This window comes from Perissodus microlepis, chromosome 8, assembly GCF_051167445.1.
Source record: "Perissodus microlepis isolate ML-2025 ecotype Zambia chromosome 8, ASM5116744v1, whole genome shotgun sequence".
Classification (NCBI taxonomy): Eukaryota; Metazoa; Chordata; class Actinopteri; order Cichliformes; family Cichlidae; genus Perissodus; species Perissodus microlepis.
This window is the reverse complement of record NC_140468.1, coordinates 4,556,497-4,582,656: the sequence shown is the minus strand read 5'-3', so window position 1 is coordinate 4,582,656 and position 26,160 is coordinate 4,556,497. Positions and strand designations below refer to the sequence as shown.

General features: G+C 39.8%; 1 protein-coding gene across 2 annotated transcripts in view; it reads right to left on the bottom strand.

The window, feature by feature from the left end:
* Window positions 1–8,179: 8,179 nt before the first annotated feature.
* Window positions 8,180–26,160, bottom strand: part of LOC146381182 (corticotropin-releasing factor receptor 1-like) — a 94,672-nt gene continuing 76,691 nt past the window's right edge. For both annotated transcript variants that reach the window (XM_084937091.1, XM_084937092.1), the window contains exons 11-14: window positions 21,334–21,419; window positions 20,393–20,528; window positions 20,087–20,128; window positions 8,180–13,086 (exon numbers count right to left, since the gene is read on the bottom strand). In XM_084937091.1, the coding sequence (XP_084793217.1) occupies window positions 12,946–13,086; window positions 20,087–20,128; window positions 20,393–20,528; window positions 21,334–21,419 (405 nt within the window). In that variant the 3' untranslated portion in view covers window positions 8,180–12,945. The remainder of the gene's footprint in view (window positions 13,087–20,086; window positions 20,129–20,392; window positions 20,529–21,333; window positions 21,420–26,160) is intronic.

Sequence of the window (26,160 nt, the reverse complement as noted above, 5' to 3'; positions counted from 1 at the left end):
TTCAAATTTAATTTAAAAAAAAGAAGCTGGAATCCTGAGCCAGAGTGCAAGACCTCCTTTACCCTTCTCCCTTGAAAATTTGACATAATATCACCAGGCATTTTTTCTTGTTACATTTTTCTTTTCTTGTAACAAATGAAAAGGTGCAATTTCAGCTGAGCAGTCACTGAGTTTGCTGTCATCACATGGAGACATATATTAAACTTTAGAATGAATACAGCAGTACTTGATGTCTTTATGACTCAAAAAACCTGTCTACATCTAGAAACCTTCCATACATTTTGACTCTTAAGTAGTAGTGGAAAGCTATTCAGTGGTCCAATTTTGGCAGGTATGAAAAGGATGAAGAGTGGAAAGGTGGCAGGTCCAGATGACATAAATGTATAGGTATGGTGATGTCTAGGAGAGAGGGCAGTAGACATTTTAAGCAGGAATGTTTACAACACGGTAGCGAGACAGGCAGCGATGCATAGTTTGGAGACGGTGGCACTGGCAAAAAGACTGGAGGCCGAGCTGATGTTAAGATTTTCTTTGGGAGAGAGTAGGATGGACAAGATTCAGGTCGAGCAGTTTGGAGACAAGAGAGCCAAGGCTGAGAAGGGCTGGACATGTGCAGAGGATGGAGAGTGGATATAGTGGAGAAAGGATGTTGAAGATGGAGCTGCCAGGCAGGAGGAGAAGAGCAAGACCTCAAGGGAAGTTAATGGATGTTGTGAAGGAAGACATGAAGAAAGGTCACAGAAGACGATGGTAGGGATAGGGTGGGATGTAAGCAGAGGATCTGCTGTGGTGATTCCTAAAGGAAGTACCTGGAAGAAGAAGAAGAGAAGGTCCTGTTCTGAGCCCGTGTTGGATGTTTGACAGCCTGGATACATAACAGGGCAGTCAAATTTCTTGAAATCATCCACCAAATTTTAAACAGGACCTTACATGGACTTCACTGCACTATGAAACACTTTATTATTCACATGACATGCTCACAGTTTCCAGCTGCATTATCATTGTTTTTGTCTTTTTCACCTTTTCAGTTTTCTCAATTCTTCCTTTTCTTTGTCTTTTCTGCAACCTTTCCACCTTCATTTCAGCTCATCCTTCCACCCAGCCTCACATACGCACATTTAGATTATGTACAGTGGCACAAGAAGTTCACGTTTTATTTATTATTATTTATCACATCCTTTATTTGTGCAGGAGATTTTTCTAAAGATATGCCAACAAGAGGGCAGCAGAGATTGTAACAACTCTAAACTTAAACAATCAGATAAATACAGTGTCAACATCATTTCAACAGGGTTAAAACAGATAAACAAAGAAAAAAACTTCAGTGAAACTTTATGATCAGATCAATAAATAAACTCGTATGTGTGAGTGTTGTACTGATTTTAAATCAGTCTAAGGTTTACATATAGATGTACAGGAATGACCGTTTAACTGCATACAGAGAACAGTGGTGGTCTACCAGAGTGCTATAGCAAGTAATAAAACATACAAGTGCATAAAGTCCCGTTTGATTTAAATGGGTCACATAAATAAACCAGTTTAATAAAAATATGTTCCTCAAAATAATGCATTAGTAAGTGGGCTGGTTCTCGTAGAGCAATTTTCTACTCGAGTTCTCAAAGTGATTTATACAACTGACCACATTCACCCATTAACACAAGCTTTTCTCATTTACATTCACACTCAGGGGTTCACTTGCATCAGTATTACATTCAAGGATACTTCAGTACAGGGATACAGGAATCAAACCATGAGCTCTATGTCCTGAGCTACAGCCCACCAATAAACCCCCCTAATTTTCATAAAGTGCAAGTTACAGTCATTCAATAAAGGAAGAACAGCTGACGAAATCGAGTTTTTCTTCACGTGGTGATAGAAACAGGAAACCTAATAGGAGGCTGTCACAAAATGTTTTTGTTTTGACATTAAAATGGTTTGGGTCTCTGTCTATCTGCATTTAACACCAACTTAGGGAGAGTTAAAACCATTAGTCTTCAGGATACTGTCATCATAATGCTCTGATGCTGAGGAGGATGTTTCAGTTAATCCTCTGGAAAGTTCATCTTCTTTACCTCATTTTAAACATCAGTGGTTCATCTGATGTGTTGGCCTCATAGCAACATGTAAATGTAGTTATATGGAAAGAACACTAGATGGAGCTGAGACATAACACATCACCGGACTGAAGCTGGAACCTGTAAAACTGTCACTCAGATATTCACTATGCACAAATGTGCTACTTTTAATTTGCTTTTATAATCAGCATCCAAGCATATAATGCCCTACTGCATGCATGGCAAGTCTTAAACATGTGTAGGGGGGATGAAATTCAGTTCTGTTACATTTTTATGCCATTAAAACTGCATCTACATTTACTTACAGCAGTTTGCAGTTACAGTTAACCACAGGAAAAATTATAAGTGCATTCAGCTACAAAACAGTGTGATATAATCCTTTACTTAAATCTGTTTCTAAGTATTTATTGAGCTACAATATATTAAATTCCCACATTTTTCTCCCTTAAACGCCTCTTTAGGTAGATTTAACTCTGTATAATCACTTTTCTCAGACCGCTCTGCAGCATATTCTTCATTAAAAGGATATTTTCATCTATAATACTAATGAACAGAAAAATGCTGCACTAAAATCCATCTCACACCCAGAAGAGCAGTCAAAGACTCCTCACAGAAAGTCCAATTTCATCAGCAGTACTCTTTTTTTCTGCTGAATTTTAATTTGTAAATTGTAATTAGATCCTTTTCAATTTACTTTTAGAACAGCTTCCACATTTTTTCCAGCAGTTACAGAGACATTTCCCTTTGGGGGAAGATATGAAAGTTTTTCTTGTTCTTATTCTCAATGATATTTTTTAGTTTTCTCAGAGTCTGTGGATTCAGTCTGAAGGTAATACAGGTATGAGACAGCAGACCGCTCCATCTGTGCAAAGATGAACATTATGCAAATGCTCATCTCAATACCGATAACACATCCATTCCTAAAAAAGTCACAAAAGAGTAGGAAAAATGCTAAAACTTTACTTGGAGATGCAACACTATATTTGATGACGATGGGTCTCTTTTACTTTATTTAATATGAATTATGAGTTCGCTGAACAACTTCAGTGTTTAGTGTCGACTGTACATAAAAGATGGAGATAGCTTGCTTGACTTAACAGAACTGAAGTGTATACAACACACCAGACTCCATTAATTTATCAGATAATTCCATTAAAATGCTCAAACATGGTCACCATGGTCACCAACAGCATAAGCACAGTCAAAAGTTCCAGTTTGGGGACTACAGTTAGCGTAGGTTGGGCTTAGAAAGCACAGATCAGCTACAGCTAACTGATAATGAAAGCAACCACATTCCTAACTTTAAGCCTTACCATTATCCATGTGGGTGAGTTAAAAAAAACCTTCACAGCTATAAAGTATTTATGAGGGTGAAAACTATCCATGGAGGCCAAAAATGCTTTTTGCACAAGGCTGTAAACATGTTTATTTCTGCTGTAAATTTGGACATTTTAACACAGGAGTCTATGGGGACTGACTCACTTTTAGAGCAAGCCTCAAGAGGCCATTAGAGGAACTGCAGTTCTTGGCACCTTTACATTAGCTTAGGTTTTATAGGCTCTTAAAGGTTGAATTTACATTACACTGGAGTTGTTTTTAAATGCACACACAGAACCAATCAAAAGCCATTCTTAATTAAATTATAATGAGCTCATACATGACCTCCTTCAGTAATTTCAGTCACTGAATGAGCTCATACATGACCTCCTTCAGTAATTTCAGTCACTAAAACAACTTGGTCACATGAGGGTTAAAGAAATTAACTTATACATCCATCAAGTGTGGTCCATATTTTTGACTTATTAACAGGCGAAGTCCAAAAGCATCAGGAGTAAGGTGATTAAACACAACAGAAGCATTTTAATATTGGTCTAAGCTGAAGTCATTCACTGGAAAATGAGCTTAACAAAGTTATATTGTTTACATCTAGACTGTGGGTGCTTTTCCTAACTGTGTTATGAACTTACCTCTCATGCATATAAATGCACCACTGAGCCAGCTGTCATGACAGCCGGCTCTAATGGGACAAAGCTCCCAGGGTCATCTGGGTAATGTACACTTTTGTTTTCCTTTAAGATGCAAGATGACTAAACTCTTCACATTCCAATACGGCAAACAGTGTCTGACATCATTTATCCAGCCTTTCACTGGAGCCATATGTGATATGATTTCACACAAATTCCAACATCTATGGAGACTTTCAAGACTCCATTTCAGTTGGTATTAAACTTCTCAAAGTCTGATTGATTTCTGGCTGCACAGAATTACCTATTGACCCACAATGTGATTGGCACGGTTTTAAATACAGAAAGTGGCAGACATGCAGAGCTATCGATTGTCCTCCAGTTCTTTTCTTGTGAAAGGTTGAGACAGATTCCCACTTGTGCTTATTTGAAAGTGTAGGAATTGAATATGTGAAATTATAATAAGCAATGGTATAAATCATAGTTTTGTTTCAGGAGAAATGAAAAAAATAACAAGAATAAAAGAATTTTGGGGTAAATTGTGGAACAATACATTTAAGGAGGCTTCAAGTTTCAAGTGTAACAACTGCCGTGGCTGCCTCTACAAAACGTCTCGTGTAGATGAGTTAGTGAAGAAAACTGATCAGCTGCCTTATCGTGTCTTGTGATACAACATACACCCTCTTTATTGCACAAGAGTGCAACCGTCTCTATTCTTGTGTCTGTCCACTGGCAGCAATTTCATTTTGTATCAATCCAGGCAACTGTTTCAAGTTTGTGAGGGTTTTTCTTTCAGCGTCCTCATACTTACCACTGTGTTCATGTGCTTAAGGAAAAATAATTTCCTTTCTTGTTACTGATTCTCAAGTACGATTTCACCACCTCATCTACCCAAGACAATTTGATACAACAACTTTAATCTCCACATTTCAACTTTATTCTCAACGTGATCAATAATATATTTATTTTCTTAACGTGGCCCTAATACTCCTTTGTAATTATCGGTTTACCTCTTTCTGCCTCTCAGAAAGACAAAGCTGAAACCGAAAGTCTCTGCGCTGATGTTCTGTCTATGTGCTTTCTGGTCCCAGCAGTTCGCTCCTCTCCTCCGTGAAGGCCTGATTCACACAGTTTTCTGATGTTGAGCTCTGGGGAGCATTTGACGAGGGCTCTCATTTGAAGTGTTATTAACTGCTGATTTCTGTAACTGTGCTGAACTGTTGGTCCTCTTTTCCTGAAGCGGTCCTCGTGAGAATCACAGAGTTTGATGCCGTTTTGTACTTGAAGAAATTATCGCATTCAATTTTCTGGATGGACCTGAAGTCTTTCAGTAAAGATGCACTGGTGCGTGTCTTTATTTTGCTGAGTGGCTCTTGCCATAACATTGATTACTTTAGAAGTAGAACAGGGCTGTTTGCTGACTAATGGTCTAATTAAGAAGTCAAGAAATCCTGCCAGCTAATTTTTGACAAGGCTCACTTGTTAGATGGAAATATTCCAGGTGATGGATGATCTTGTGAGCCTTTGCCAGTTAAGTACAAAACCTCATCAAGTAAAACAGGGTAAACATTGAGTTTACAGCCATTGACATGTTGAAGAGGTTAACACGTGAGGAGCGGATCGAAATTGTGTTGATATCTGGTGAACGCAGTAACCGGGTCATTGCAGCAGATTTCAATGCAAGACACCCTACGAGACCACCCATCTCCCATGCTACAGTTAGCAAACTGCTTGCTAAGTTTCGTGAAACTGGTTCAGTGTTGGATTTGCCAAAATGTGGACGCAAGAAAACTGTCACTAATGAAGAAACATCAGTGGCTGTCCTAGCTTCATTCAGCAAGAGCCCACAGCGTAGCACTCGCCGCATGTCACTGGAGACTGGCATTAGTCGAACATCCCTTCGGCGGATATTAGCTACTCACAAATGGCACCCTTACAAACTCCAGCTACAGCAGCATCTCAACGAGGATGACCCAGGTCGGCGCACAGAATTTACAGAATGGGCAAAACAAAAGTTTGAACAGGATCCTCAGTTCACGCAGAAGATTTTGTTCAGTGATGAGGCAAACTTTTATGTGAATGGTGAAGTTAACAAACAAAACCACCGCTATTGATCTGACACTAACCCACAATGGATGGATCCCTCCAAGACTGTTGGAATAACAAAAGTGATGGTTTGGTGTAGTATATGGGGCACAACGATAGTGGGTCCATTCTTCATCAATGGAAACCTCAAGGCCACTGGATATTTGACATTGCTACATGATGATGTGTTTCACTCTTTGTGCACTGAAGCTGGCACGTTCCCTGAGTTTTACCAGCAAGATGGTGCACCACCACATTATGGGTGCCAGGTCCGAGCATTCCTAGATGAACAGTTTCCTGGAAAGTGGATTGGTCGTCGTGGGCCAGTTGAATGGCCCCCAAGGTCTCCCGATCTGACCCCCTTAGACTTTTATCTTTGGGGTCATCTGAAGGCAATTGTCTATGGTGTGAAGATACGAGATGTGCAGCACCTTAAACTACGGATACTGGATGCCTGTGCTGGCATTTCTCCTGCGGTGTTGCTATCAGTGTGTGAAGAGTGGGAGAAGAGGATTGCATTGACAATCCAACACAATGGGCAGCACATTGAACACATTTTATAAGTGGTCAGAAACTTGTAAATAACTCATGAAAGAATAAAGTTACGTTGAAACCAAGCACACCATTGTTTTTCTTGTGACATTACCAATAAGTTTGATGTGTCACATGGCCCTCTTCCTATTGAAAAAACAAAAGTTGTATCCAAGATGGCCGACTTCTAAATGACCACCATGGTCACCACCCATCTTGAGGAGTTTGCCCCCTCACATATACTAATGTGCCACAAACAGGACTTTAATATCACCAACCATTCCCATTTTATTACGGTGTATCCATATAAATGGCCCACCCTGTATACTATGACCAAGATTTGCAAAATGGACTTAACAGACTTGAAGTCAGAAAGCTGTTTTTTCAAAGACTTCCACTTGTATTGTTTGCTTCAAAAAACCAACATGATAGGAAATAAAAATACTAAAACATGCAGACAAAAATAGTGTGAATAATAAACTGACTGTGTGGTGTCCCTAATTCTACCAACTGTCCAAAAGGTCTAATACTCCAATATAAGTGAGTTAAATTATATTATTTTTGTTGTAATGGTACTAGCTAGCAAGCACCGCTGTGTGTGTGATGTTCTTTCTTTAGCCTATATTGCTAACATTACTAGCATTAGTTAATAATTTAGTACTCCACCCTCAAAAAGCAACAACCTGCTATTAAGCAAAATCCTAAAGTCAAGGTTTGAAAACAGGATTTCAGAAACCAATGTATGACGTCACAGTGGCCACGTCCATCTTTTGTATACAGTCTATAGTGGTAATGTACTCATGTCTCATACTTCACAGAATTTAATTTGTTTTCCAGTGTTTATGCCATAAACTGTAAATTTGTGCACATGTAAGAAAAAGGCCAAAACTTGTTTACTACAGCATTTTGATGCTTCTCCACATAAACAAACAGTCATTATGTAATCATGACAAGAAGTAATGAGAATTGGAAATTGAATCATGCTGACTGTAGTTTTATCTGGAACTGCGAATATGAGTAACTCTCCCAAAGCTAGAAGCCCTGAGTGGAAGAGTGGATCCATGAGATGACAGAGTAATCGTCCCCCCAAAAGCCGCTCCGCAGGCAACGACTAACCTTCCTGTTCTCTTTAAGCGTTTGCATTCAATTAAGCAATAGTGCATCATGGTGAATACTGTTAAAGTCGATTTCTGTGTTCCTTTCTTTGTGTTTTAGTGCACACACAAAGACCCCTCCCTTCTCATACCCAGAAAATGGTGAATGTTCACTTGGGCAGAAGGATCTTATTTAAAAGCCAGATTTGGGCTGTGCTCCCCTTCGAGACTCACACACAAAGCTTAAGAGGATCACACGATACTCAGGATATGTTTTCTTTCTTTGCTTTCGTCTCGGGGGACTGTGGAGACAAATGGCTGTGTGATCCGGAGTCTCCATCGTGGGTAATGGTGTCTTTTTTTTTTTTTACAGGCTTGTTTTCTGTAGAAAAACTGGTCTATAAATAAATGTCTTCAATTTTTCATTCAGTCAAATGCAACACACAGTTTATTATCACTTGACTTTTTTTTTTCAAGTATGAAAATAACAATATTGAAAATAAATAACAATAAATAATAATTTGAATGACATTGTGATTTTTCATTGACCACCGTATACGTACCACAAAACGATGAAGATTCTCTTTGCATGGTTTCTATATTTCTTATTCTTGCTGATGTAAAACTTTTATTTTGAAAATTCCTAGCACAATTGCATGACGACTACACGTTTCCTTCGTTTAATTTGAATTTTCTCCACCACAAAAGGCTGGAATCAAGCTGAAAGCAGCTGCTCTGTTACAAGTGATGATCAGCATCATGTAAAACTCAATTACTTAAAATAATTTGACTTTTTTTTTTTTTTTTTTTATCACAACCAGAGCTCACACATCACTTACAAGGGGTAAAAAAAATTATAATAATAGGGTGACAAAAAGAACAGGTTCATATACAATTTTCCCATAAAAATGCACAGGTGCTAGGCATACTGGTATCATAGGAATGTGGACTGTGAATTGCTGATCACATGGAAAATGTGCCCATATGATTTACAGTGTGTGGTTTGTGTTTTTGGTTTTTATTCGTGGATTTTAAAGCCCCCTCCCATCACACTCACCTCTGATATTTATATATTTACAGGTCATCAGTAAATACAGTTACTGCAAGTGTTCAAGTCAATCGAACGCCACAGAAAGTCACGAGGTGTGAATGAGTATAAACACCACCCTGAATGGAGGAACCCTTTGCTTGCTGGTCGAGTCGATCTATTAAGTCTCTTTGATCAGCTGAAGAGTTTTGTTCCACAAAGACCATCGGAGGAGGCGGTGGTCTGACTAAAACTTGTAAAACTTGATCATTTCATTTGCTTTCTATAAAGATTATTCTTTTTTTTAAACTAAATTCTGACTGATAATTTTAACTTGGTTTGCTTTCAAATGGGTGACACTTTGAGCACAGCACAGTGGACATGTAAAAGCTGCTTTACAACCCACCTTCTCTCCCAGCTTTCTTGTTATTTTCGACTCAGTTGAAATCATATCTGTGGTCATTTATGCCTTTTGCTGCCACTGCCAAGCACAACACTGCGTACTTCCTGTCCCAAGCCCAGATAAATGTGATGGGTTGCGTCAGAAAGGGCAGTCAAATCAAACACGTGACTCATAATGAGTCGGGGTCCGGGGTGGATAAATGACCACCCCTGATGCTGTTGGCTAGCAGGGTGCCGGTGGAAACTGTATTTATCATTAGAAGAATCCAGCATGAAAAGGATTAGAAATAAGTACATCAGATTGAGGTGTTTGGATGGGAACTTAGTGAGGCAACGCCGAGACAGTCCGGACAGGGCAGCTGCCAGGCAGGACGAACAGCACAGACTGCAGTGAAGATTCATGGATGTTGTGAGGGGGGTCATGTGACAGAGGTGAATGCTACAGAAAGAGTGAAATGGAAGCAGATGATCCACTAAAGAAGAAGAAGCTTGTACATTTGATTATCTTGTAGTTCTTATCTGCATTTGTAGTATAGGCTTGTTTAATATTGTATGTATTTAAAGTGCTTGTAGCTAAATCCAGTATAAGGCATCTTTTCTCATATGAGTTCAATCCTTTTGTGCCTGGTCCCTGACAAGTAAAAAATATCACAACTAACTAACTTACAAGCATTAAAGGAACTGCTGAACACGTGGTCCACTCATTCTCACTGCACAGTTTTTATACTTTGTGAAAGTCTCTGCACTAAAAGGACCACTAACGCAGAATCTTTCCATCCGAAAAATTGATTGGTTGCAAAGTGGCTTGCAGATTCACAGCAACTACATGCAGGCTGAAGGAGGGAAACCGTGGGCTCTGAGAAGTTTAACCAACAGGATGTGTAAAAGAAAACCATGCGGGATGCCGCAGAGACTTTAATCACTTCATGACCTGAACTAACACGACGCTTAATTTGATTTAAAGTGCCACAAAATTAAATGTATTGTGTGTCCAAGTAATGTGAAACATGCTGTCACTCACACTGGTCCTGTGGTTACATCTCTAAAAATCTCTTTTTGAGCAACTTTCAGGTCATAGTTTGGGGTTTTAAATATTCTGATTCTTTTGGTTTTTCTGTTTCTTTTGTTTCTTTCAGATGTAAACAAACAGAGTTGGTGAACACAGTGAAGCATTTAGTAGCTGCTTCTCTTATGCTTAGACTTATGTTTTTCTAGAGGTAAGTGCCAGAGAGAAAATATAAATAGTTTCACAGGTATTATACTAATTATTTCTAAATTAAATAATTAAACATTTGATCTTTTTAAAGTGGGTTAATTAAAAAAAAAGTCTTTCTTATATCTAGAATTTAATGTATGTTGCCACATTAACTTTCTATTGTTAATATTGTTTTTCTGCCCACAAAGGTTTATTCTTTCTAGGAAAATTTAGTTTGGATAAGATGATGAGAATATGTGAGAAACATGCATGGTTACTGTGTGTGTGTGTGTATAGAAAACAAAATATGCCATGTGTGCACTTTCTGAGTACACATGTATCCAAACTGGTCTGGCTTCAAAATGGTCCAGAACCAGTGTGCCAGGAGTAAAATTACAGCCAAAGAGACACCCAAGAGTCCCAATGAGTCTGAAGCTGAACCACATCTACATCTTAGCCAAATTCAGGTCATCACACGTGATTCAGAGATGGTCTGAATGCAGCCAACCTCTCAGGCCAAAGTAGGTCAAATCGGCACAAAAAAACCCTCTACCAATTATTACTGAGGCAGATCTGCAGGCGCAGAGACGGGCACCATAAATGATCAGTAAGATAAATTAGAAGAAAGGCTACACGTCTCTGTAGCTGAATAGAAACCATTGTTACAGGTTACAATAAAAGAAAATTCCAACTAAATGTTGTGTCAGCATTTGATAACCACACACAGTCATAGCAGACAATCACCTTGAGATGTTTGAGTGATGATTCTTATTCAATTTTCCTCTGTTTGGGGTCAGATTGAAATGGTCTGTAGGGACGTTCTGACCATATTTTGCCCCAATGTGAGCTAAAGCCAGGAAGTGATTAGCCTTACTTGGCACAGCAGCTGTAGTCAAAGGGGCAAAGGCTAGCTATATATAGAAATATGCACTTATGAAGCTGAATGGAATTCGCTTATCCAGCAGATTTTTATCACATGCCATTTCAGTCCAGGGTTTTATTATAGGGGGAGCTGAAGACTGGACAGCTAACCCTGCAATTAATTCAGTTAGATTAAATCCTACATATATAGCGCCAGTTCACAGAAACAGTCGTCTCAAGGTTCTTTTCACTGAGTGTGAAGTGCTCTATTGGGATAATGCGGTGCTCAGAGGACTTTAAGATATGATGGGGCCTGATCATCCAGGACTTTGTATGTGAGGAGGAGGTTTTTAAATTCAATTAGTGGACATACCTCCATCATCTCAACCACAGCCACCCTACACCGCCCTAATTATCGTGTATCGACCCGCCTGTTTAATCTGTACATCAATAGAAACATACACATGATAGCTTGTGCTTTAAGCGAGAGTTAAGCCATGTAATTATTCTGCAGTAAAAGGCTATTTCCTCCACTTTCACTCTTTGTGCTCGACTAAGAAGTCACCTGAGCTCAGAAAGGAGACGAATGATGTGAGACTAACCGACAGTAACCTTAAACCTCAGGTAGCTGAGCTACTATAGCCACTAAAGTGACTGAGTAGGGTCATTTATGACCCCATTAGATTTTATACTGGAATAAATTGTTTTAAAGGCTAGATTATATCTTTATAATATCATACTATGTTTCCTTTCTCTATGACCAATATTCAAGTGTTAAGAGGTAAGAAATTATAGGAGTTAACCTGAATTTTCTCCATCAGCTGAGCTGTTTTCATTGCATTATTGGGCTTCTGCAGCACTAAAGCACGCTGTTCTTAGTCTGTTACTGTCACAATGCAGCGATTAAAGGTGGAAAATGTAAATAGAAGACAAACACTGCCATCCCAATGGGCCACTTCTTACAGAAAACAATTAAAGTTGTCACAGAAATATACACGTAGGGTCATAAATGTCCCCAGAGGGTCACTTGGAGGTTACTCAAAGCTGTAAAAGCTGTAAATGTGTCTGTTTTTTCTGGAACAAAACTCTTCAGGTGGGAATTATGGAATGTGTTTAACCTTCCTGGAAAGTCGATGAAAGCAGCACGAGCGCACCGAGCTGAGAACAGAGGAAGAAAGCACAACATCAAATAAACAAACACCAGAACCAGACAGCTGCTTGAGAGAAAAATAAAAACTTAAAATAAAATCTCAGGATAAGTAACGACTTAGTCACTGGCCCCTGCTAGCACATGACTCCGCTGAGATGGAATCCAGCTCGGTGCAGTCCAGGAGCATAAATCCTCAATCGTGATGGCGATGTTAGCAAAAACAAAGTGCCAGCGGGGAAACAACAGACAATTAAACAAGTGCTGTACATTCAAACTCCAGTACACACTCATCAGCTTGGTCACGTGCATCTTTTTGATCCACTAACCTCCCATTTTCACAAACATTGCAATGTCCTCTCCCGCCTGTACCCATCCATTTTCTCCTGAAAGTCTGTGTAATGTCCCTCCTGAGGTTTAGGAGACTGATGCAGCCTCTCTCTAGATCTCTAGCCGCAGAAAGTGTTTTAGTGTTACTCCAGTGATGTGGCAGAAAAGGATGACAATGACAGCTGGAGGTTTCTCCCAAAGCGCGAGCATGTAGGACAAAGCTGGTTTCCTCTTTCATAGCGACGTGGACTGCTTGATGCTGTGAAAGCTGACTCGTGAAGGTGAAGTGGGGATGGACATGGCCTGGGTCATCCTGGCTCGGATCGAGTGCTGCTCCTGCCATCGGTGGAAGCGCTTCCTCACGGCTGAGCGCACCTGTCAACAACAACACCGACAACAATAAGCTCGAGGAATTAAAGAAAACAAAGAATGATTATCTGTCAGCCGACTGGTCGTTCAGCTGAGCTGATTTAATTATTTTACGCTCACGCTGTTTACTGAGACGCTGCCTCATGGGTCGCTCCACCTGACTGCTGCAGAATCAGCTGACTTTATTTTTATTTTACCTTCATAATGTGAATATTTTCAGAGTGATAGGCCATTTTTCTACCTTTTAATTCACCCTTAACTTTTTTCAGCACTTTTGACAGACTTGAAAGAAAGACCGACGTTCAGGAAGTGAAATGAGTCAAACAGCAGTGATTTGTGGTTTCAGGATTCAGTGTTATGCAATGGGACTGCAGCATTTTAACAAGGTAACCGACCTCTGTGGGAGGAGTCTAAATACATGCACACACAGTACTGTGCAAAAGTCTTCAGCTACCCCCTGTTTCTTTATATTTTGTTTGCTTTTTTGTTTTTCTTTTTCACTCAATTCCAGTCTATGTACCTGACCTTTTTCACAAGGAATGTCTTTATGTTTGTTAAGCCACTTAAATTTGATATAAATTATTTAAGGATAAAAAGCACCACTGTTGTGTCTGCACATAACAGACAACTTAGCATAGAACCAATTTAAAATTGTCAAGAGAAAGAAGTGGAGGAGAAAAGAAAAAGAAGACGTGACAGGCCTAAGAAAAAAACAAGAGACCACAGTAGACGAACAGTATCTAAAAGTCAGATCCTTAAGAAATATAAAAAAGACCTGATAAGATCTGGACTGAAAATCAGTGGTGACAGAAATTATTGAGGGAGATTTTTGGCTAAAATCACAGCCAGTAAATACAGAAGAGATCAGGGGAGAGCTGCAACAACAGAGGTACGGCTGAGTGTCTACAGCCATCTGTAAAACACAGTGGAGACTTTATCATGGTTTGGGGCTGTTTTCCAGCCAGTGGTGTTGGAGATCTTCTCAAAATTGATGAAATTCTTTTTTCATGAAATTTTGATACATCATACAACACAATATGGAAAGTTTCTGATTGGCAGCAGCTTCATTCTCCAGAAAACAACGATCCCAAACATGCTGTCAACCCTTTAAAGACTAAACAATGTAATAATTGCAAAATTACAAAAAAAAGAACTAATAATTTGCATATCTGAATTTACATTTGTGTATTATTTGCTACATCAGACATTTTTTGTTGCATTCTTTGCTTAAAAATGTATCATGCAATTTATTATTTTTTTGGGGGGAAAAATTACACAATAACTCAATCATATGTAGTACACTTGGCTCTAAGAAACTAGAGCATACCTGGATGGAAAAGCCCAGAGCCCAGACCTCAACATTATTAAAGCAGCAAACAGCAAACATCCAAAGAAGAGCTCTGCATGTCCTTCAGACGTCCTTGAGAACCATTTCTGAAGACTACTTAAAGAAATTAGCTGACTTAGGGCGAGAGGCAGGGTACACCCTGCACAGGTGCCAGTCTCTCGCAGGGCTAGAATAATAAAACTTTTTTTTTGCCTAATATAGGCATCTATAGGCATGTGTTTCCATGTATGTTTATATATGTGTCATTGCTACACATATTTCATGTTTTCCCAAAATATTAAAAAAACTGTTTGACAGTACTGTGCACATACATATAGCAGTCTCTGCACTGTACAGTCACATTTATGGCCCTCAGCTCATATGTTTTATATACTATATGGTGACAACTGGCTATAAATTATTTTAACGATGATTAAAACGGGACCATCAATCAATCAATCCAAAAATCAATCACCCCATGTGTCCCATTTCTGTCCACCTCCATAATCACAATTCTTATCTTTCGCTAATCTAAAATGTGAACCACAGAGCATTACTTTAACACACAACTTTAGACTTTACAGGGCAGACTGTCAGATAACTGACCACCATTGTGTTTCACTCGGGTCACGTGGCCCAAAGTAGGATAATTTAATCCTCTACAGATGTTTTTGCTCCAAATGTTTTCCGTTTCTCCTGTATGTGACTGTGGGTATCCTTTGTTCATCTCTTTCATTTTTCCCCCTGCTTTTCCCTGCTACCCTCAGCCTGTAACAAAACACTAAATCAATACCCTCTGTAGGCTGCACATGCTGGTTAAGCTCCTCATTGCACCTACAACACTGTTCATGATGAGACAGTCGTTCATCATTCAGTCAGCTATCACAGTGTGGGACGGTACCAAAGGGCAAGCAGTCAGCTGATATTACATCTACAAGCGAGTCGAGGAATAACTCGTTAGGTAATGATTGTTCTGTCAAATGACGCCGGGCTCTGAAGCTAAATCAGGTTATGATCCTGCAGATTTACCTTTATGCCTAGTTTGTGGCTCAGGTGGCACGGCTATGGTCTCTTCAGCAATAAAGGTATTGATTGAGACTTTGGAGAGCATAATAGAACAGTCCATCTAAACACTGTGACGTACCAAACTGCCCCTCTCGAGCTAAAATCATTAGCCATTTCTCAGGTGGCTTCCTGCTGTGAAGGATGAAATTCTACATGAACACAAATTTTATGAGATTTTCTAAATTTCTTTGCTATTTTGGAAGCAGGAGTAGGCTTTTTAAACTACAAACTCTGGGCTGAAAAAATAAAGCCAAAACTGCAGTTCCTCTAGCGGCCACTTGAGGCTGTCTTCAAATGAATCAGTCCCCATAGATTGCCATGTAAAAATGTTTACAACAGAAAAAAAGCATGATTACAGTCTCATACAAAAATACACTTTGGCCTCTTTGGATAGTTTCTTCCTTAATTAAAACAACTTTAGAGCTTAAAGTGGGCAAGCATGGCACAGTGGGCATAGCCACCATGACATCACCCATTGGTTTTGAATGCTGACACTGGCATTATTATTTTTTCCAAGTGACCTTATTTACATGAAAAAGTGGCACGTGATGTATTTGCTGAATTTTGGGTGTTTTGGGAGTTCTCTTTCAAACTGCAGTCTCTTAGTTTTCAGAGAACCGCAGTTACGCTAGTAACCAAACATTCGGCGGAAACACACCACAGCAAACTTAAATAGCATTCATAAGCCATATGTTTGTTCATCAAAGGTCCATAGGCTGTCATGTGTCTAATCTGCATCACTGAACTCGACCTCTCCATCGGGTTTGTGCTTTTGTTGCCTCGTGGAGCCTAAAAGCAAGAAATGATCCGGCTTGATGTGTGATAAATATAGCCCAAGGAGTCTGGGCTTCAGTTTTGGTGAGTGAAACTGAAATATTTAGTCTGTGTGTCAGTGTCACATCCATACAGTTTCAGGATGCAAATATGGTCACTTCTGTCTCCAAAAAACTCCAAAGTGCTAACACTGAGGCTTCATAATGTGGAGTCTAAACTAAACTAATGGGTGTGGACTTCCTGTCATTTTGGGGCACCAGTCACATTGTGATGATGGTCTTTGCTGTGAAAGCTATCAGTCAAATCTGATAAAAATTACACCCACACTGTCATGGTCTAGGGACCCAGGGCTCATGTAATTTAGTGTATGTTTATATTTTCCGTGTGGTGTTTTGGTTTTCTCTCCATGTTTCTCCGTGTGAGCTTCCGGAGGTTTTGGTGTGCTGAGGAGACTGCGAACCTGGAAGTGTTTCTGCTCTAGAGACAGCCACACCTGCCGCTCGTCGTCCTCTGCCAGCTGCAGCAGATTACGCTCGTCAAGGGAGCGGCATTTAAGACTGTAGCTGAGCTGAGGCCGACGCTGGATCCTTGAGTCAGAACTCGTCAGTACAGCCGTGGACTTGGTATAAACCTTCGAGAACGTAGATTCCCTGCTAACCTGTTTGTGTTACCAGGAATCTGGAGCGGAGTGTGTTTTGGAAGTCACGGTGTGGGAGTTTTTGGAGTCGCCACTGTTTCACCTTTCACGAACATCTGCACTGTGTGGGATTCAGGGAGAATCGCCACGGGACCACAGTGCCGGGATTTTGTATATAGTTGTGTGTTTTCCACCCGTTGTCAATAAATCCACTGTCCTTCACTAAGAGTCTCGCGTTTGGGCCCTACTTTCACTGCAACTCCACGGTCTGCCATCGCAGCCCGTGACACACACACGCATTTCACTTTTCATATTACAGGAGCTGCAAATATTTTTTTCATTAACCTGTCATTTTTTTTCTCTTGCTTTCTTAATAAATGATCATTTAGTTCACAAAATGCCAGAAAAAAAGTCTGAAGTGTTCAACCTTTTGCTTCAATAAGCAAACACGGAAATTTACAACAAAACCAGAGAAAATCCGAGTTGCTAAAAGCTGCATTCTCTGACAGAAGAGACTACAGTTGGCTTTTCAATTAACCGTAGCTCCATATTGATTACAGAAGTGAACGGCCTAAAAGCCATCTATTGAGTTCAAGGCCAGGAATTAAATCACTCAACCTGCAATCAAACAACAAGTGCTCTGCCACCTGAGCCACAGCCACCAATTTATTAATGCTTCTCAGTGTTGGTAATTTAAGGTGATCTGCTCACAGTGAGGACAAAAACAGAATGAAGTGGCTTAAAATTGTTCAGCATGATGCAAAAAATATTCAGTTTCAAGTTGGGCTGAGGACACAAAGGCAAAATCAAAAGCTAATAATGAAACGCTAGCTATCCTCTCTCTCATAAAGAAGAGGAAGAGGTTGTGCCACAAACTGCTTTGAGTGTACCTAAAGATTTCAATACTTTAATACTCATTTTTTGGGCAGCTCTTTCCTTACTATTTGCTTTTAAATTTTGAACTGTACACATTGTTGTTATCGCCCAGTTACTCTAGTATTCCAATAAAGAAACAAAATGCCAGGTTTAATTTTTTAAAGCAACATCTGATTGAAAACTAAATTGGTTACAAAATGGGTTTCTACTCCACATGCATAGAATAGAATTACCAAAGCCTGTTTAAAAAAATTAATTAATTAAACAACACTTCTCATCAGCTGTCTTCCCCAAAGACCAGTCGGCTGAGAAAGCAATCGGGATCCTTGAAGCTCGACTGAGAATGCTTTGTCTGCTCTGTTTTATTCTAGGCAATAAAATAAAACAAACAAACAAACAAACAAACAAAAACCCAACAACACAAATTCCCCTTTACCAGAACAACCAACTATAATGTCAAGCCTACAATAATCTCTGATTCTGTTTTTCAGACAAGACAGAGAAACTGCCAGTGGTGGTTCAATCTAAAAATGTTTTTCAGGTAATATCTACAGTTATCCACCCAACATCTCTCTCCCTCTGCAAAACTCAGCTCCATGTAGCTGCCAAAATAGTATTACAAAACCCACTGAGGTCATCCAGAAGTCACATTAGCTCTAAAACATGCAGTAGTTCAAACACAGAAGATCTGTCAAGTTTGGGCGTGAAGCCTCGCTGTCTGCTCCTTGAACTTTGCCTCGATGTCCATGTTGGACTTTAGATTAAGAAAGTCGAGGACAAAACCCCACACGAGCAACTTAAACTGTCAGCCTCTCTCCCGAGTCTTTTACTTGCTGAGCTAACTGATCCTGACAGTAATTCAGCCACACCATGGATTTAGAATGCTGACGTCGGGGCACAGGGGGCGATGTTTGTGACAGTGCACACAAGAAAGTTCGTCTGATCAAGTGCAGGTGTGCTTGAAACGTTACAGCTGTCATGATGCAATAAATAGGTACAGTCGGAGTCGTGCAGCGCATGAGCTGCTGATGTTTTTCAGCAAAAAACATCCCAGACATGTTTGTAATCTACCAAACAAGGTCCAGTAATACTGTGTGTGGAGTGAACGTTGTGTAGCCATCTATTTACACCCATTTAGTAAAGACATAAAGATTTCTTCATTGCAGTGATCTGACAGATATTTGCTGCTGAACCTCTTTTGTAAATGAAAACAAGGTCAGCATCTGTCAAAACTAATATACAGCCACCAGTTTTGACCTGGGCGTTAACGTGTCTGTTTTAGGCATAGCTGCTGGGATGTTGCTGTTTGAACTACTTGCGTTTTGCTTTTTTATTTATTTATTTAGAAACAGTATTTAGATCTATTACAGTAAATACAGCTAATCTGTACAGATGTTCTTTATTCCCATAGGAATCATCTAGCGCCTCTTTAAGCCAGTTTCATCATCAGTTCACCTTCAAAACATCAAGCCACAGCTGGACTTTGTGTTTAAAGCTCATGCACTGAAATAAACAGTGAACATCAGCAGGTTAGCATGCTGGTGTTAGCAGTAAGGCACCACTGTGCTGATCTGCAAAGCACCACATAGCTGCTAGCAGGGCTGCACACTCTAAATATAGTCTTTCTTGATTTGACAGATCTGCATCAGCCTAAAGCTCACCGGCCTCAGCTGCAGCATCTGTTTCACTTCTGCTATCTATTTTATACTGCTTGTACCGTGTAAAAGAAACAGAGAAACAACTGCCGGCACGCTCGTAAGCCGCGAGGAAACATCTGCAGATGGTGCAAAGAGGCAATGAGGACTGTTCTTGTAGAAAGGAAGGAACAGGAAAGGAGCAACACTTTATACATTTGTTACTACTTACTGCTTAAAATGTGCAAAGACTTAAATGCGTTAAATGTGATTTTTTCTATGGAGCAGATACCAATAAAAATGCTAAAACTATGACTAATATTAATATTAAAAAATGAGCGTATCAAACATAAAGTAGCATTCCTCCGTGCTTGCATATTAATACTGGAGTTCTATTTTCAGAGGGTTTCACCCCTGATTTCGCCATGAAACCAAATTAGGGCTGACACTGTCATAAAGTGTAGCGAGTGATGTCACTTATGTCGGCACATGACAAGTCTTAATTGTGCCCTGAATATAAGTGCTTCGAGCTTTATCACTCTGCTCCCTGCAAAAAACACACACAGCAACATGCAGCCACCGAAACGGTGAGTGGAGCCGCCTGAAGACGGGGGGATATAAATAAGTGTCTAAAGCAAAAGGGGGTGGGGGCTTTAAAATGTTAAATCAATAAGGCGGTGTGATTCTGCTTACCTCGCTGTTTAGGAAGCAGTAAAATACTGACACAAAGAAACCCTGTGTGAGAGGAAGGGAGAGATAAAGAGAGGACAAAACATGAACAAAGAGGAAGCCATCCAAAACATCAGCGCTGTGATCCTGGATTAATCACATATACACAGCAGCTTATCACACACATTCATTTAATCATTTCCCAGTCCCATCATTACAATTACTGAGTCTTTATCCCCCCTCCCCCCCCCAAAAAAAGAAATCCACCCACACAAATGTCATTATACTCTGATTGTCTCTGAAAGGCTCCACTGTTTAAACAAATTATACCTGGAAGGATTCCAAGAAGGAGTTGAAGTAGATGAAGACGATTTGAGAGATCTCATCTTCCCCTGGGTTGACAAAAAACAGCATATAGGTGATTCCCAGGAGGGGGAGGAGGACGAGCGTGGCCTTCACGGCTTTCCTGCAGGCGAAGAAACCACAGATCAGACAACTATGACGGACAGGCTCAGCTCACTGTGTGTTAAAGGCTCTTTTTGGATCCTTTTACCTGACTGAGGATTAAGTGTAAATCGTGACTAAGATCCAGGGTCTCTATGCTTCAGGTACAGCAGAGCACATTCAGTTTGTGGCTTTTTCACAATAGCATGGCTCATTTACACACAAGGTGTCCTTTACTGTCCAGTGGAATTACTGAGAAGAATAAGTCACTCTCAACTAGACATTCAGCGTGCAGGGTTTTATTGTGAAGGGGCATGTTTTAACCCAAACCATTCACTCAAACCTAGTCTTACCCAGTTTTTGCTGTCTAAACCTGACAAAATACTATTTAGTACATTAAACCAACCAGAGTTTTAGTGGCTAAATATTTAGGCTTTTGCACCAAACCTAACCAAGTCAGTTTTAGTGGCAAAACCAAACCAAATCCTTCTTAGTGCCCAAACCAAGCCAAACATAATCACATTATTTTTAGTTGTTTTTTTTTTCAAGTCTTGTCACAGTGAAAGTGAAAACAAGTGAAAAAAAAAATCAAACAAATCACCAAATAAAAGAAAGCAAAGGAAAGAGACACAGATGATCCAAAAGGACATGAAAGAAGATTTCCTGAATGGAAAACCTCCAAATTAAGTCTTCAAACTTCCAACTTCCTAATGTGTCTCTAAAACTGGCTAATATAGTTGGCAGACTTGCCAAGGAACACATTTTCTGTAACAGGTAGAAGCAAAAGCAAGTGGTATTAAAAACACAGCAGGTGACGTTCAGTTCACCTGTACTGGATTGTCTCTGATGTCGTAGAGGCTCGCAGTTTGGTCATCAGGATTCGTACGATGTTGAAGAGGAAAATGAAATTGATCTGTGGAGAAATCAAACAAAGTAAGCATGGTACTGATTATGTAGGAAATTTTATCTGAAGGTTGGTATCTGAACCTTTTTCTGACTGGGTATATGGTGTCTGGTGGGTAAATACTGGAACAAGTGTCTGTATATTTTGTGATAGTTTCATCCTTAATGTTTTTCTTTTTTTTTAATGATATGGACTAATCTCATCTGAAATAAATAAAGGTACTGTAAATCAATGTGAACCTCTTTATGAAGGCTTTACAGTGCGTGTCAGTGTCAGTATTTTGTTTTCATCTACTCCTCATTGATGCGCTCTTCATATTGCTTAACCCCTTTCGCCTTTCGTTTTCCTTTAAATGGCTTTTAAAATGATCTTAAACCTCATTTTCTGATATTATTGACTACTGCTCACTGAGGTTCAAGGTTTCTTCATTAGCACCCAGGGCATACTTGTTGTGCAGTAGATAGAGTCAGAACTACAGAAGTGTTGCATTAATATAGATTGAAAAAACCACAAAGGTAATAAAGTAAAAAACAAAAACAAAAACACATTAAAACCTTGCATTTAAAAATTAGTCAGGGAAGGTGAACCAAAGGAATGTGAGCTGTTCTTTGCAAAGCAAACACAGGACTCGCCTATAAGATTATAAGCCATTTTTGTGGTGAATTTTTGTTTTGCGTAGACGGGGAAAACACAAGGATGATCCAGTAAAAGCCAGTGCAATGACAGAGAATATGTCCCAGATGCAAATCACGTTTCCTTCAAAACATACAGTATGTGTTGTTGCGATTCACTTGTGCTTCGGCATGCTGCTCAAACTGCCAGCTCTGGGGCTGACAAATGGCCATTTGAGGCTGGCTCCAAGAGCAAGTCGGTCCCCATAGACTTGTGTATTAAAATGCCCAACTTTACTGCAGAAATAAACATGTTTACAGCCTGGCTTTGCCTGCTAGGCTTCACCTCAGTTAATTGGGGTCACTCAACTGGACCACTTGACTGTATTTCTGTCAAGATCAGTAGAGTCAAAATATGATTGCTATTCCATCTGCGGTAATTTATATCCGGCTGTGCTGCATGGATCACGTTCCACAAACATGTGTGGAAGGCCCAAGGCAGGGACAGCGGTGGTACAGAGCAGGCAACAATGACATCGATGAGACTGATGTAGTCAGGCATGGTGTGAAGAGGAGGGACCTGATAGAACGTGGGTTGCAAAGCTTCTTGCAGAAGCAGCAACAGCCATATGCATGGTAAAAAAGCTTAAATATCTAGATTGATATGGGGTTTACCAAAAGGATGTGGAGAAGGGTATTAGATGTGCTAGCTGCTTAATGAGGCCCATTCCCAGTTTGTAGTACCATAATCAGTTATCTGTCCAATAATATGGCAGTTATGATCACAAGTCTGTACCTGTGTCATTACCTGTGCAGTTTATGAATACAGCTTAATAACCAAGCTCTGCTAATGCTAACATCTCATCCAAGCAAGGTCTGAAGTTGAAGCTTTAAAATGTGCAGACACCCGTGGAGAGTTTGTGGACTTTAGGCCAGTTTTCAATTCCTGATTAAATATTGCAGTTTGTTACGTTTTACATTTAAAAGTTATACACAAACACTTAGTGCCATTGAAAGAATGGTAGCTGGGCAGGGCAGTGCATTAACACAGATTAATATGTCCAGTTGCAAATGTACTTGCATATACTTGTTGAGGTCATGTACTTTGGTACATTTTTTGATGCACCTTCACTAGTACTTTCTTTTCAGGTACTGAATATCAAGCACCGATGATGACAAAGTGCTTCTAGAAGAAAAGCAAATATTTTGAAGTCCCCGTCTAAGTGAATGGGGTAAAGGGGCATATGTTTAGCTTTAAAGATCACCGGGCTGTTGTAAGGATGTGGATTGTTGGACCCAAATGCAGAATGCAGGTGACAAAATGAAATAAAATATGAGTTTTAAAAGCTGAGGAGAAGTTCATGACAATAATGTCCAAAATGGAGTTTATTATATAAACACGAGTGGCATCGAATAACCCAAGACTGCACACAAAGCTGCACAAACTGAGCCTTGAACAGTAAAACAGTCAGCACTAAGCACTGAAAACTCACATAATAAAACAGGAACTAAAGTGTAAAATTACTACAATGATAATGAAAACAGAACATGAGTCAAACCTCACCCTCACAATAATCAGAAACTTAGAGGGCTAGAAGAGCAATAAAACTAAATCCTGTACAAACCCAAACAGAGAAATATTAAAGCATCCAACGCTTAACTCAAGAAAACGCTCGGATTATGACATGAAAGTAAAGAATCACCAATAAGAGCCAATAAAAAGCATTTCAGAAGTTTGGCATCTTTGCACCAAAACAAGGTTTAAAAAGGTTTTTCCCTCCTGAAAAACTTACTATGCACGGGCACAGGTCAACGGCCGCCTTTGGCAGATCAGACTTCTCCCAGATTCCCAGATCTCCTTCTTATTTAATATCTCCTTATCATCCATCCATCCAATTCAATTCAATTTCAATTCAATTTTATTTATAAAGCACCAAATCACAACAAAAGTCGCCTCATGGCGCTTCATAGATACAGAGAAAAACCCAACAATCATATGACCCCCTATGAGCAAGCACTTTGGCGACAGTGGGAAGGAAAAACTCCCTTTTAACAGGAAGAAACCTCCGGCAGAACCAGGCTCAGGGAGGGGCGGGGCCATCTGCTGCGACCGGTTGGGGTCATCCATCCATCCATCCATCCATCCATCCATCCTCTTCTGCTTATCCACTTCAAGATCATGTGGGAAGCTAGAGTCTTGTTGGGTGATGTAGACCTTTATCATTAACACATGATACGGCTACATAATGTATCCACTAACTACATACTAATTAAACTCCATCCATCACAGCTGTGAAATGCTACACGTTAAAACACACTGACAGTTATTTTTTAGATTTTAATCACTTTTAGCTGATGATAGTTTTAGTGTTTCAATACGGGGCTTCTGCTGCTTTTACACACACAAGTAAAATGATTTCTTCTTCCACCCTTTATGGCAGCAGGATGGAGATGACTCAAAATAAACAGAGTGTGCGTGTTGATGGTGTTGAAGTACACGTCAGTCAACGTTAACAGCTTCTGTACAACAAGGAGCTCTATGTCGATAAGGCACTAAGCTGTTTAAGGCTTTAGTTAAACAGGAGGCTTTACTGGCACAGAGAGAAATCTAACATAATGCCTGCATTCTCCTTTAATCTTGCTTAAAAAATGTTCTTTGTGTATCTAAAGTGCTTCTTGAGATTATTTTTCCACTGTGTGACGAATGACAAAATCAATAGCTCGTGAAATAAGTGTGAAATATGTCACATGGGAGTAAAAATAGACATAGGAATACTTTCCAGGGCCGGTTTGACCCGACCTTGGCTCGAACAGATGTATGGCAGCCTCTCAGGGACCCTGCACTCTATTGGTCTAACTAAGCTCATGCAATTTTTAATAACATCCCAGATTCCTTCATTAAGGCAGGACATTACTTTATTGCTGATATTAAGAGCCGCTGGTGATGATGCCTGGAGAGTTCACCGACGCAACACCCTCAGAGAAGAGACCACGAATTTCCTGGTGACCACATGTTGACCCTGTCGGATTAAGTGCTGGGCACAGAGATAAAAGCCTGCGAGAACATGCCATTGTAAGGAAGACCGGAGAAATTTCAGGGAAAGTAGCAGAGAGATATTAGAGCAGACAGATATGTGCTCCGGGGGCGAGTAAAGCAGGAGCGAACACAGTAGCCTCTTGAAGAGATGATTTTTCCTTTTTTTTCAAAGAAGAGAGGATAAGGGTGTGCTGTTTTGGATGTTGGGTGGGGAGGTCACTCGACCAGTCGAGAGCCAGCAGGGACAAAAAAGTCAAAACTGAGCAAAGACGTGATCAAACAGTGACAGTGTGTGAAGACGTGGACTGTAGAGGGGGAGGAAATAATCTGATCCTTCAGTTAAACAAGACCTATTCTGCTTCTCCAAATATTATCTCATATATATCCTGTTCGAGTGGACTTTCAAATCCAACAGGGCCAAAATGTTAAGTTTCAAATACGGAGGTTTGAGAATGGACAACTCAGTCTGTGAGCTCATAGCTCAGGTTTCAGAATACTCGAAACCAAAAATGGGCAAAAAACGACCCAAACCGTCTCAGTCTGGCTTGCAGCATCCTACAAGGAACGCTAAACAATCCCACTGCCCAAAAACAACCCAGTAAAGGCAACATGATGCTTAAAGCCTGTACTTCTATTTAACTTGACTCTCGCTCATATGTGTTACGTTTTATCTTTAAACGCTACACTCTCAAGAGTTATAGATGCAAAATGATTTAACGTCTAAAACATCTGCATTTGTACATAAGATTTGCTAACTTTTACTTATATATATTTAAGTGAACTGTTGTTTTTTAATTAGTAAATGTTCAGTCTACTAAATGCTTATTGTAAAGCTCTATTATGTCTTCCAAAGACAGTGTTGGGAAGGTTACTTTTAAAATGTATTCCACTACAGATTACAGATTACATGCCCCATGTATTCCGTTATGTTACTCAATGAGAGTAACGTATTCTGAATACTTTGGATTACTTAATATATTATCATGCTTTTTACAACTACATGAATGTACTATTGCTGTGTGATTTATTACTATTACTGAAGGACACTCGCCATACCAATACCAACTTTTAAATCTTAATATAAATGAGTAACAGTAGGTGG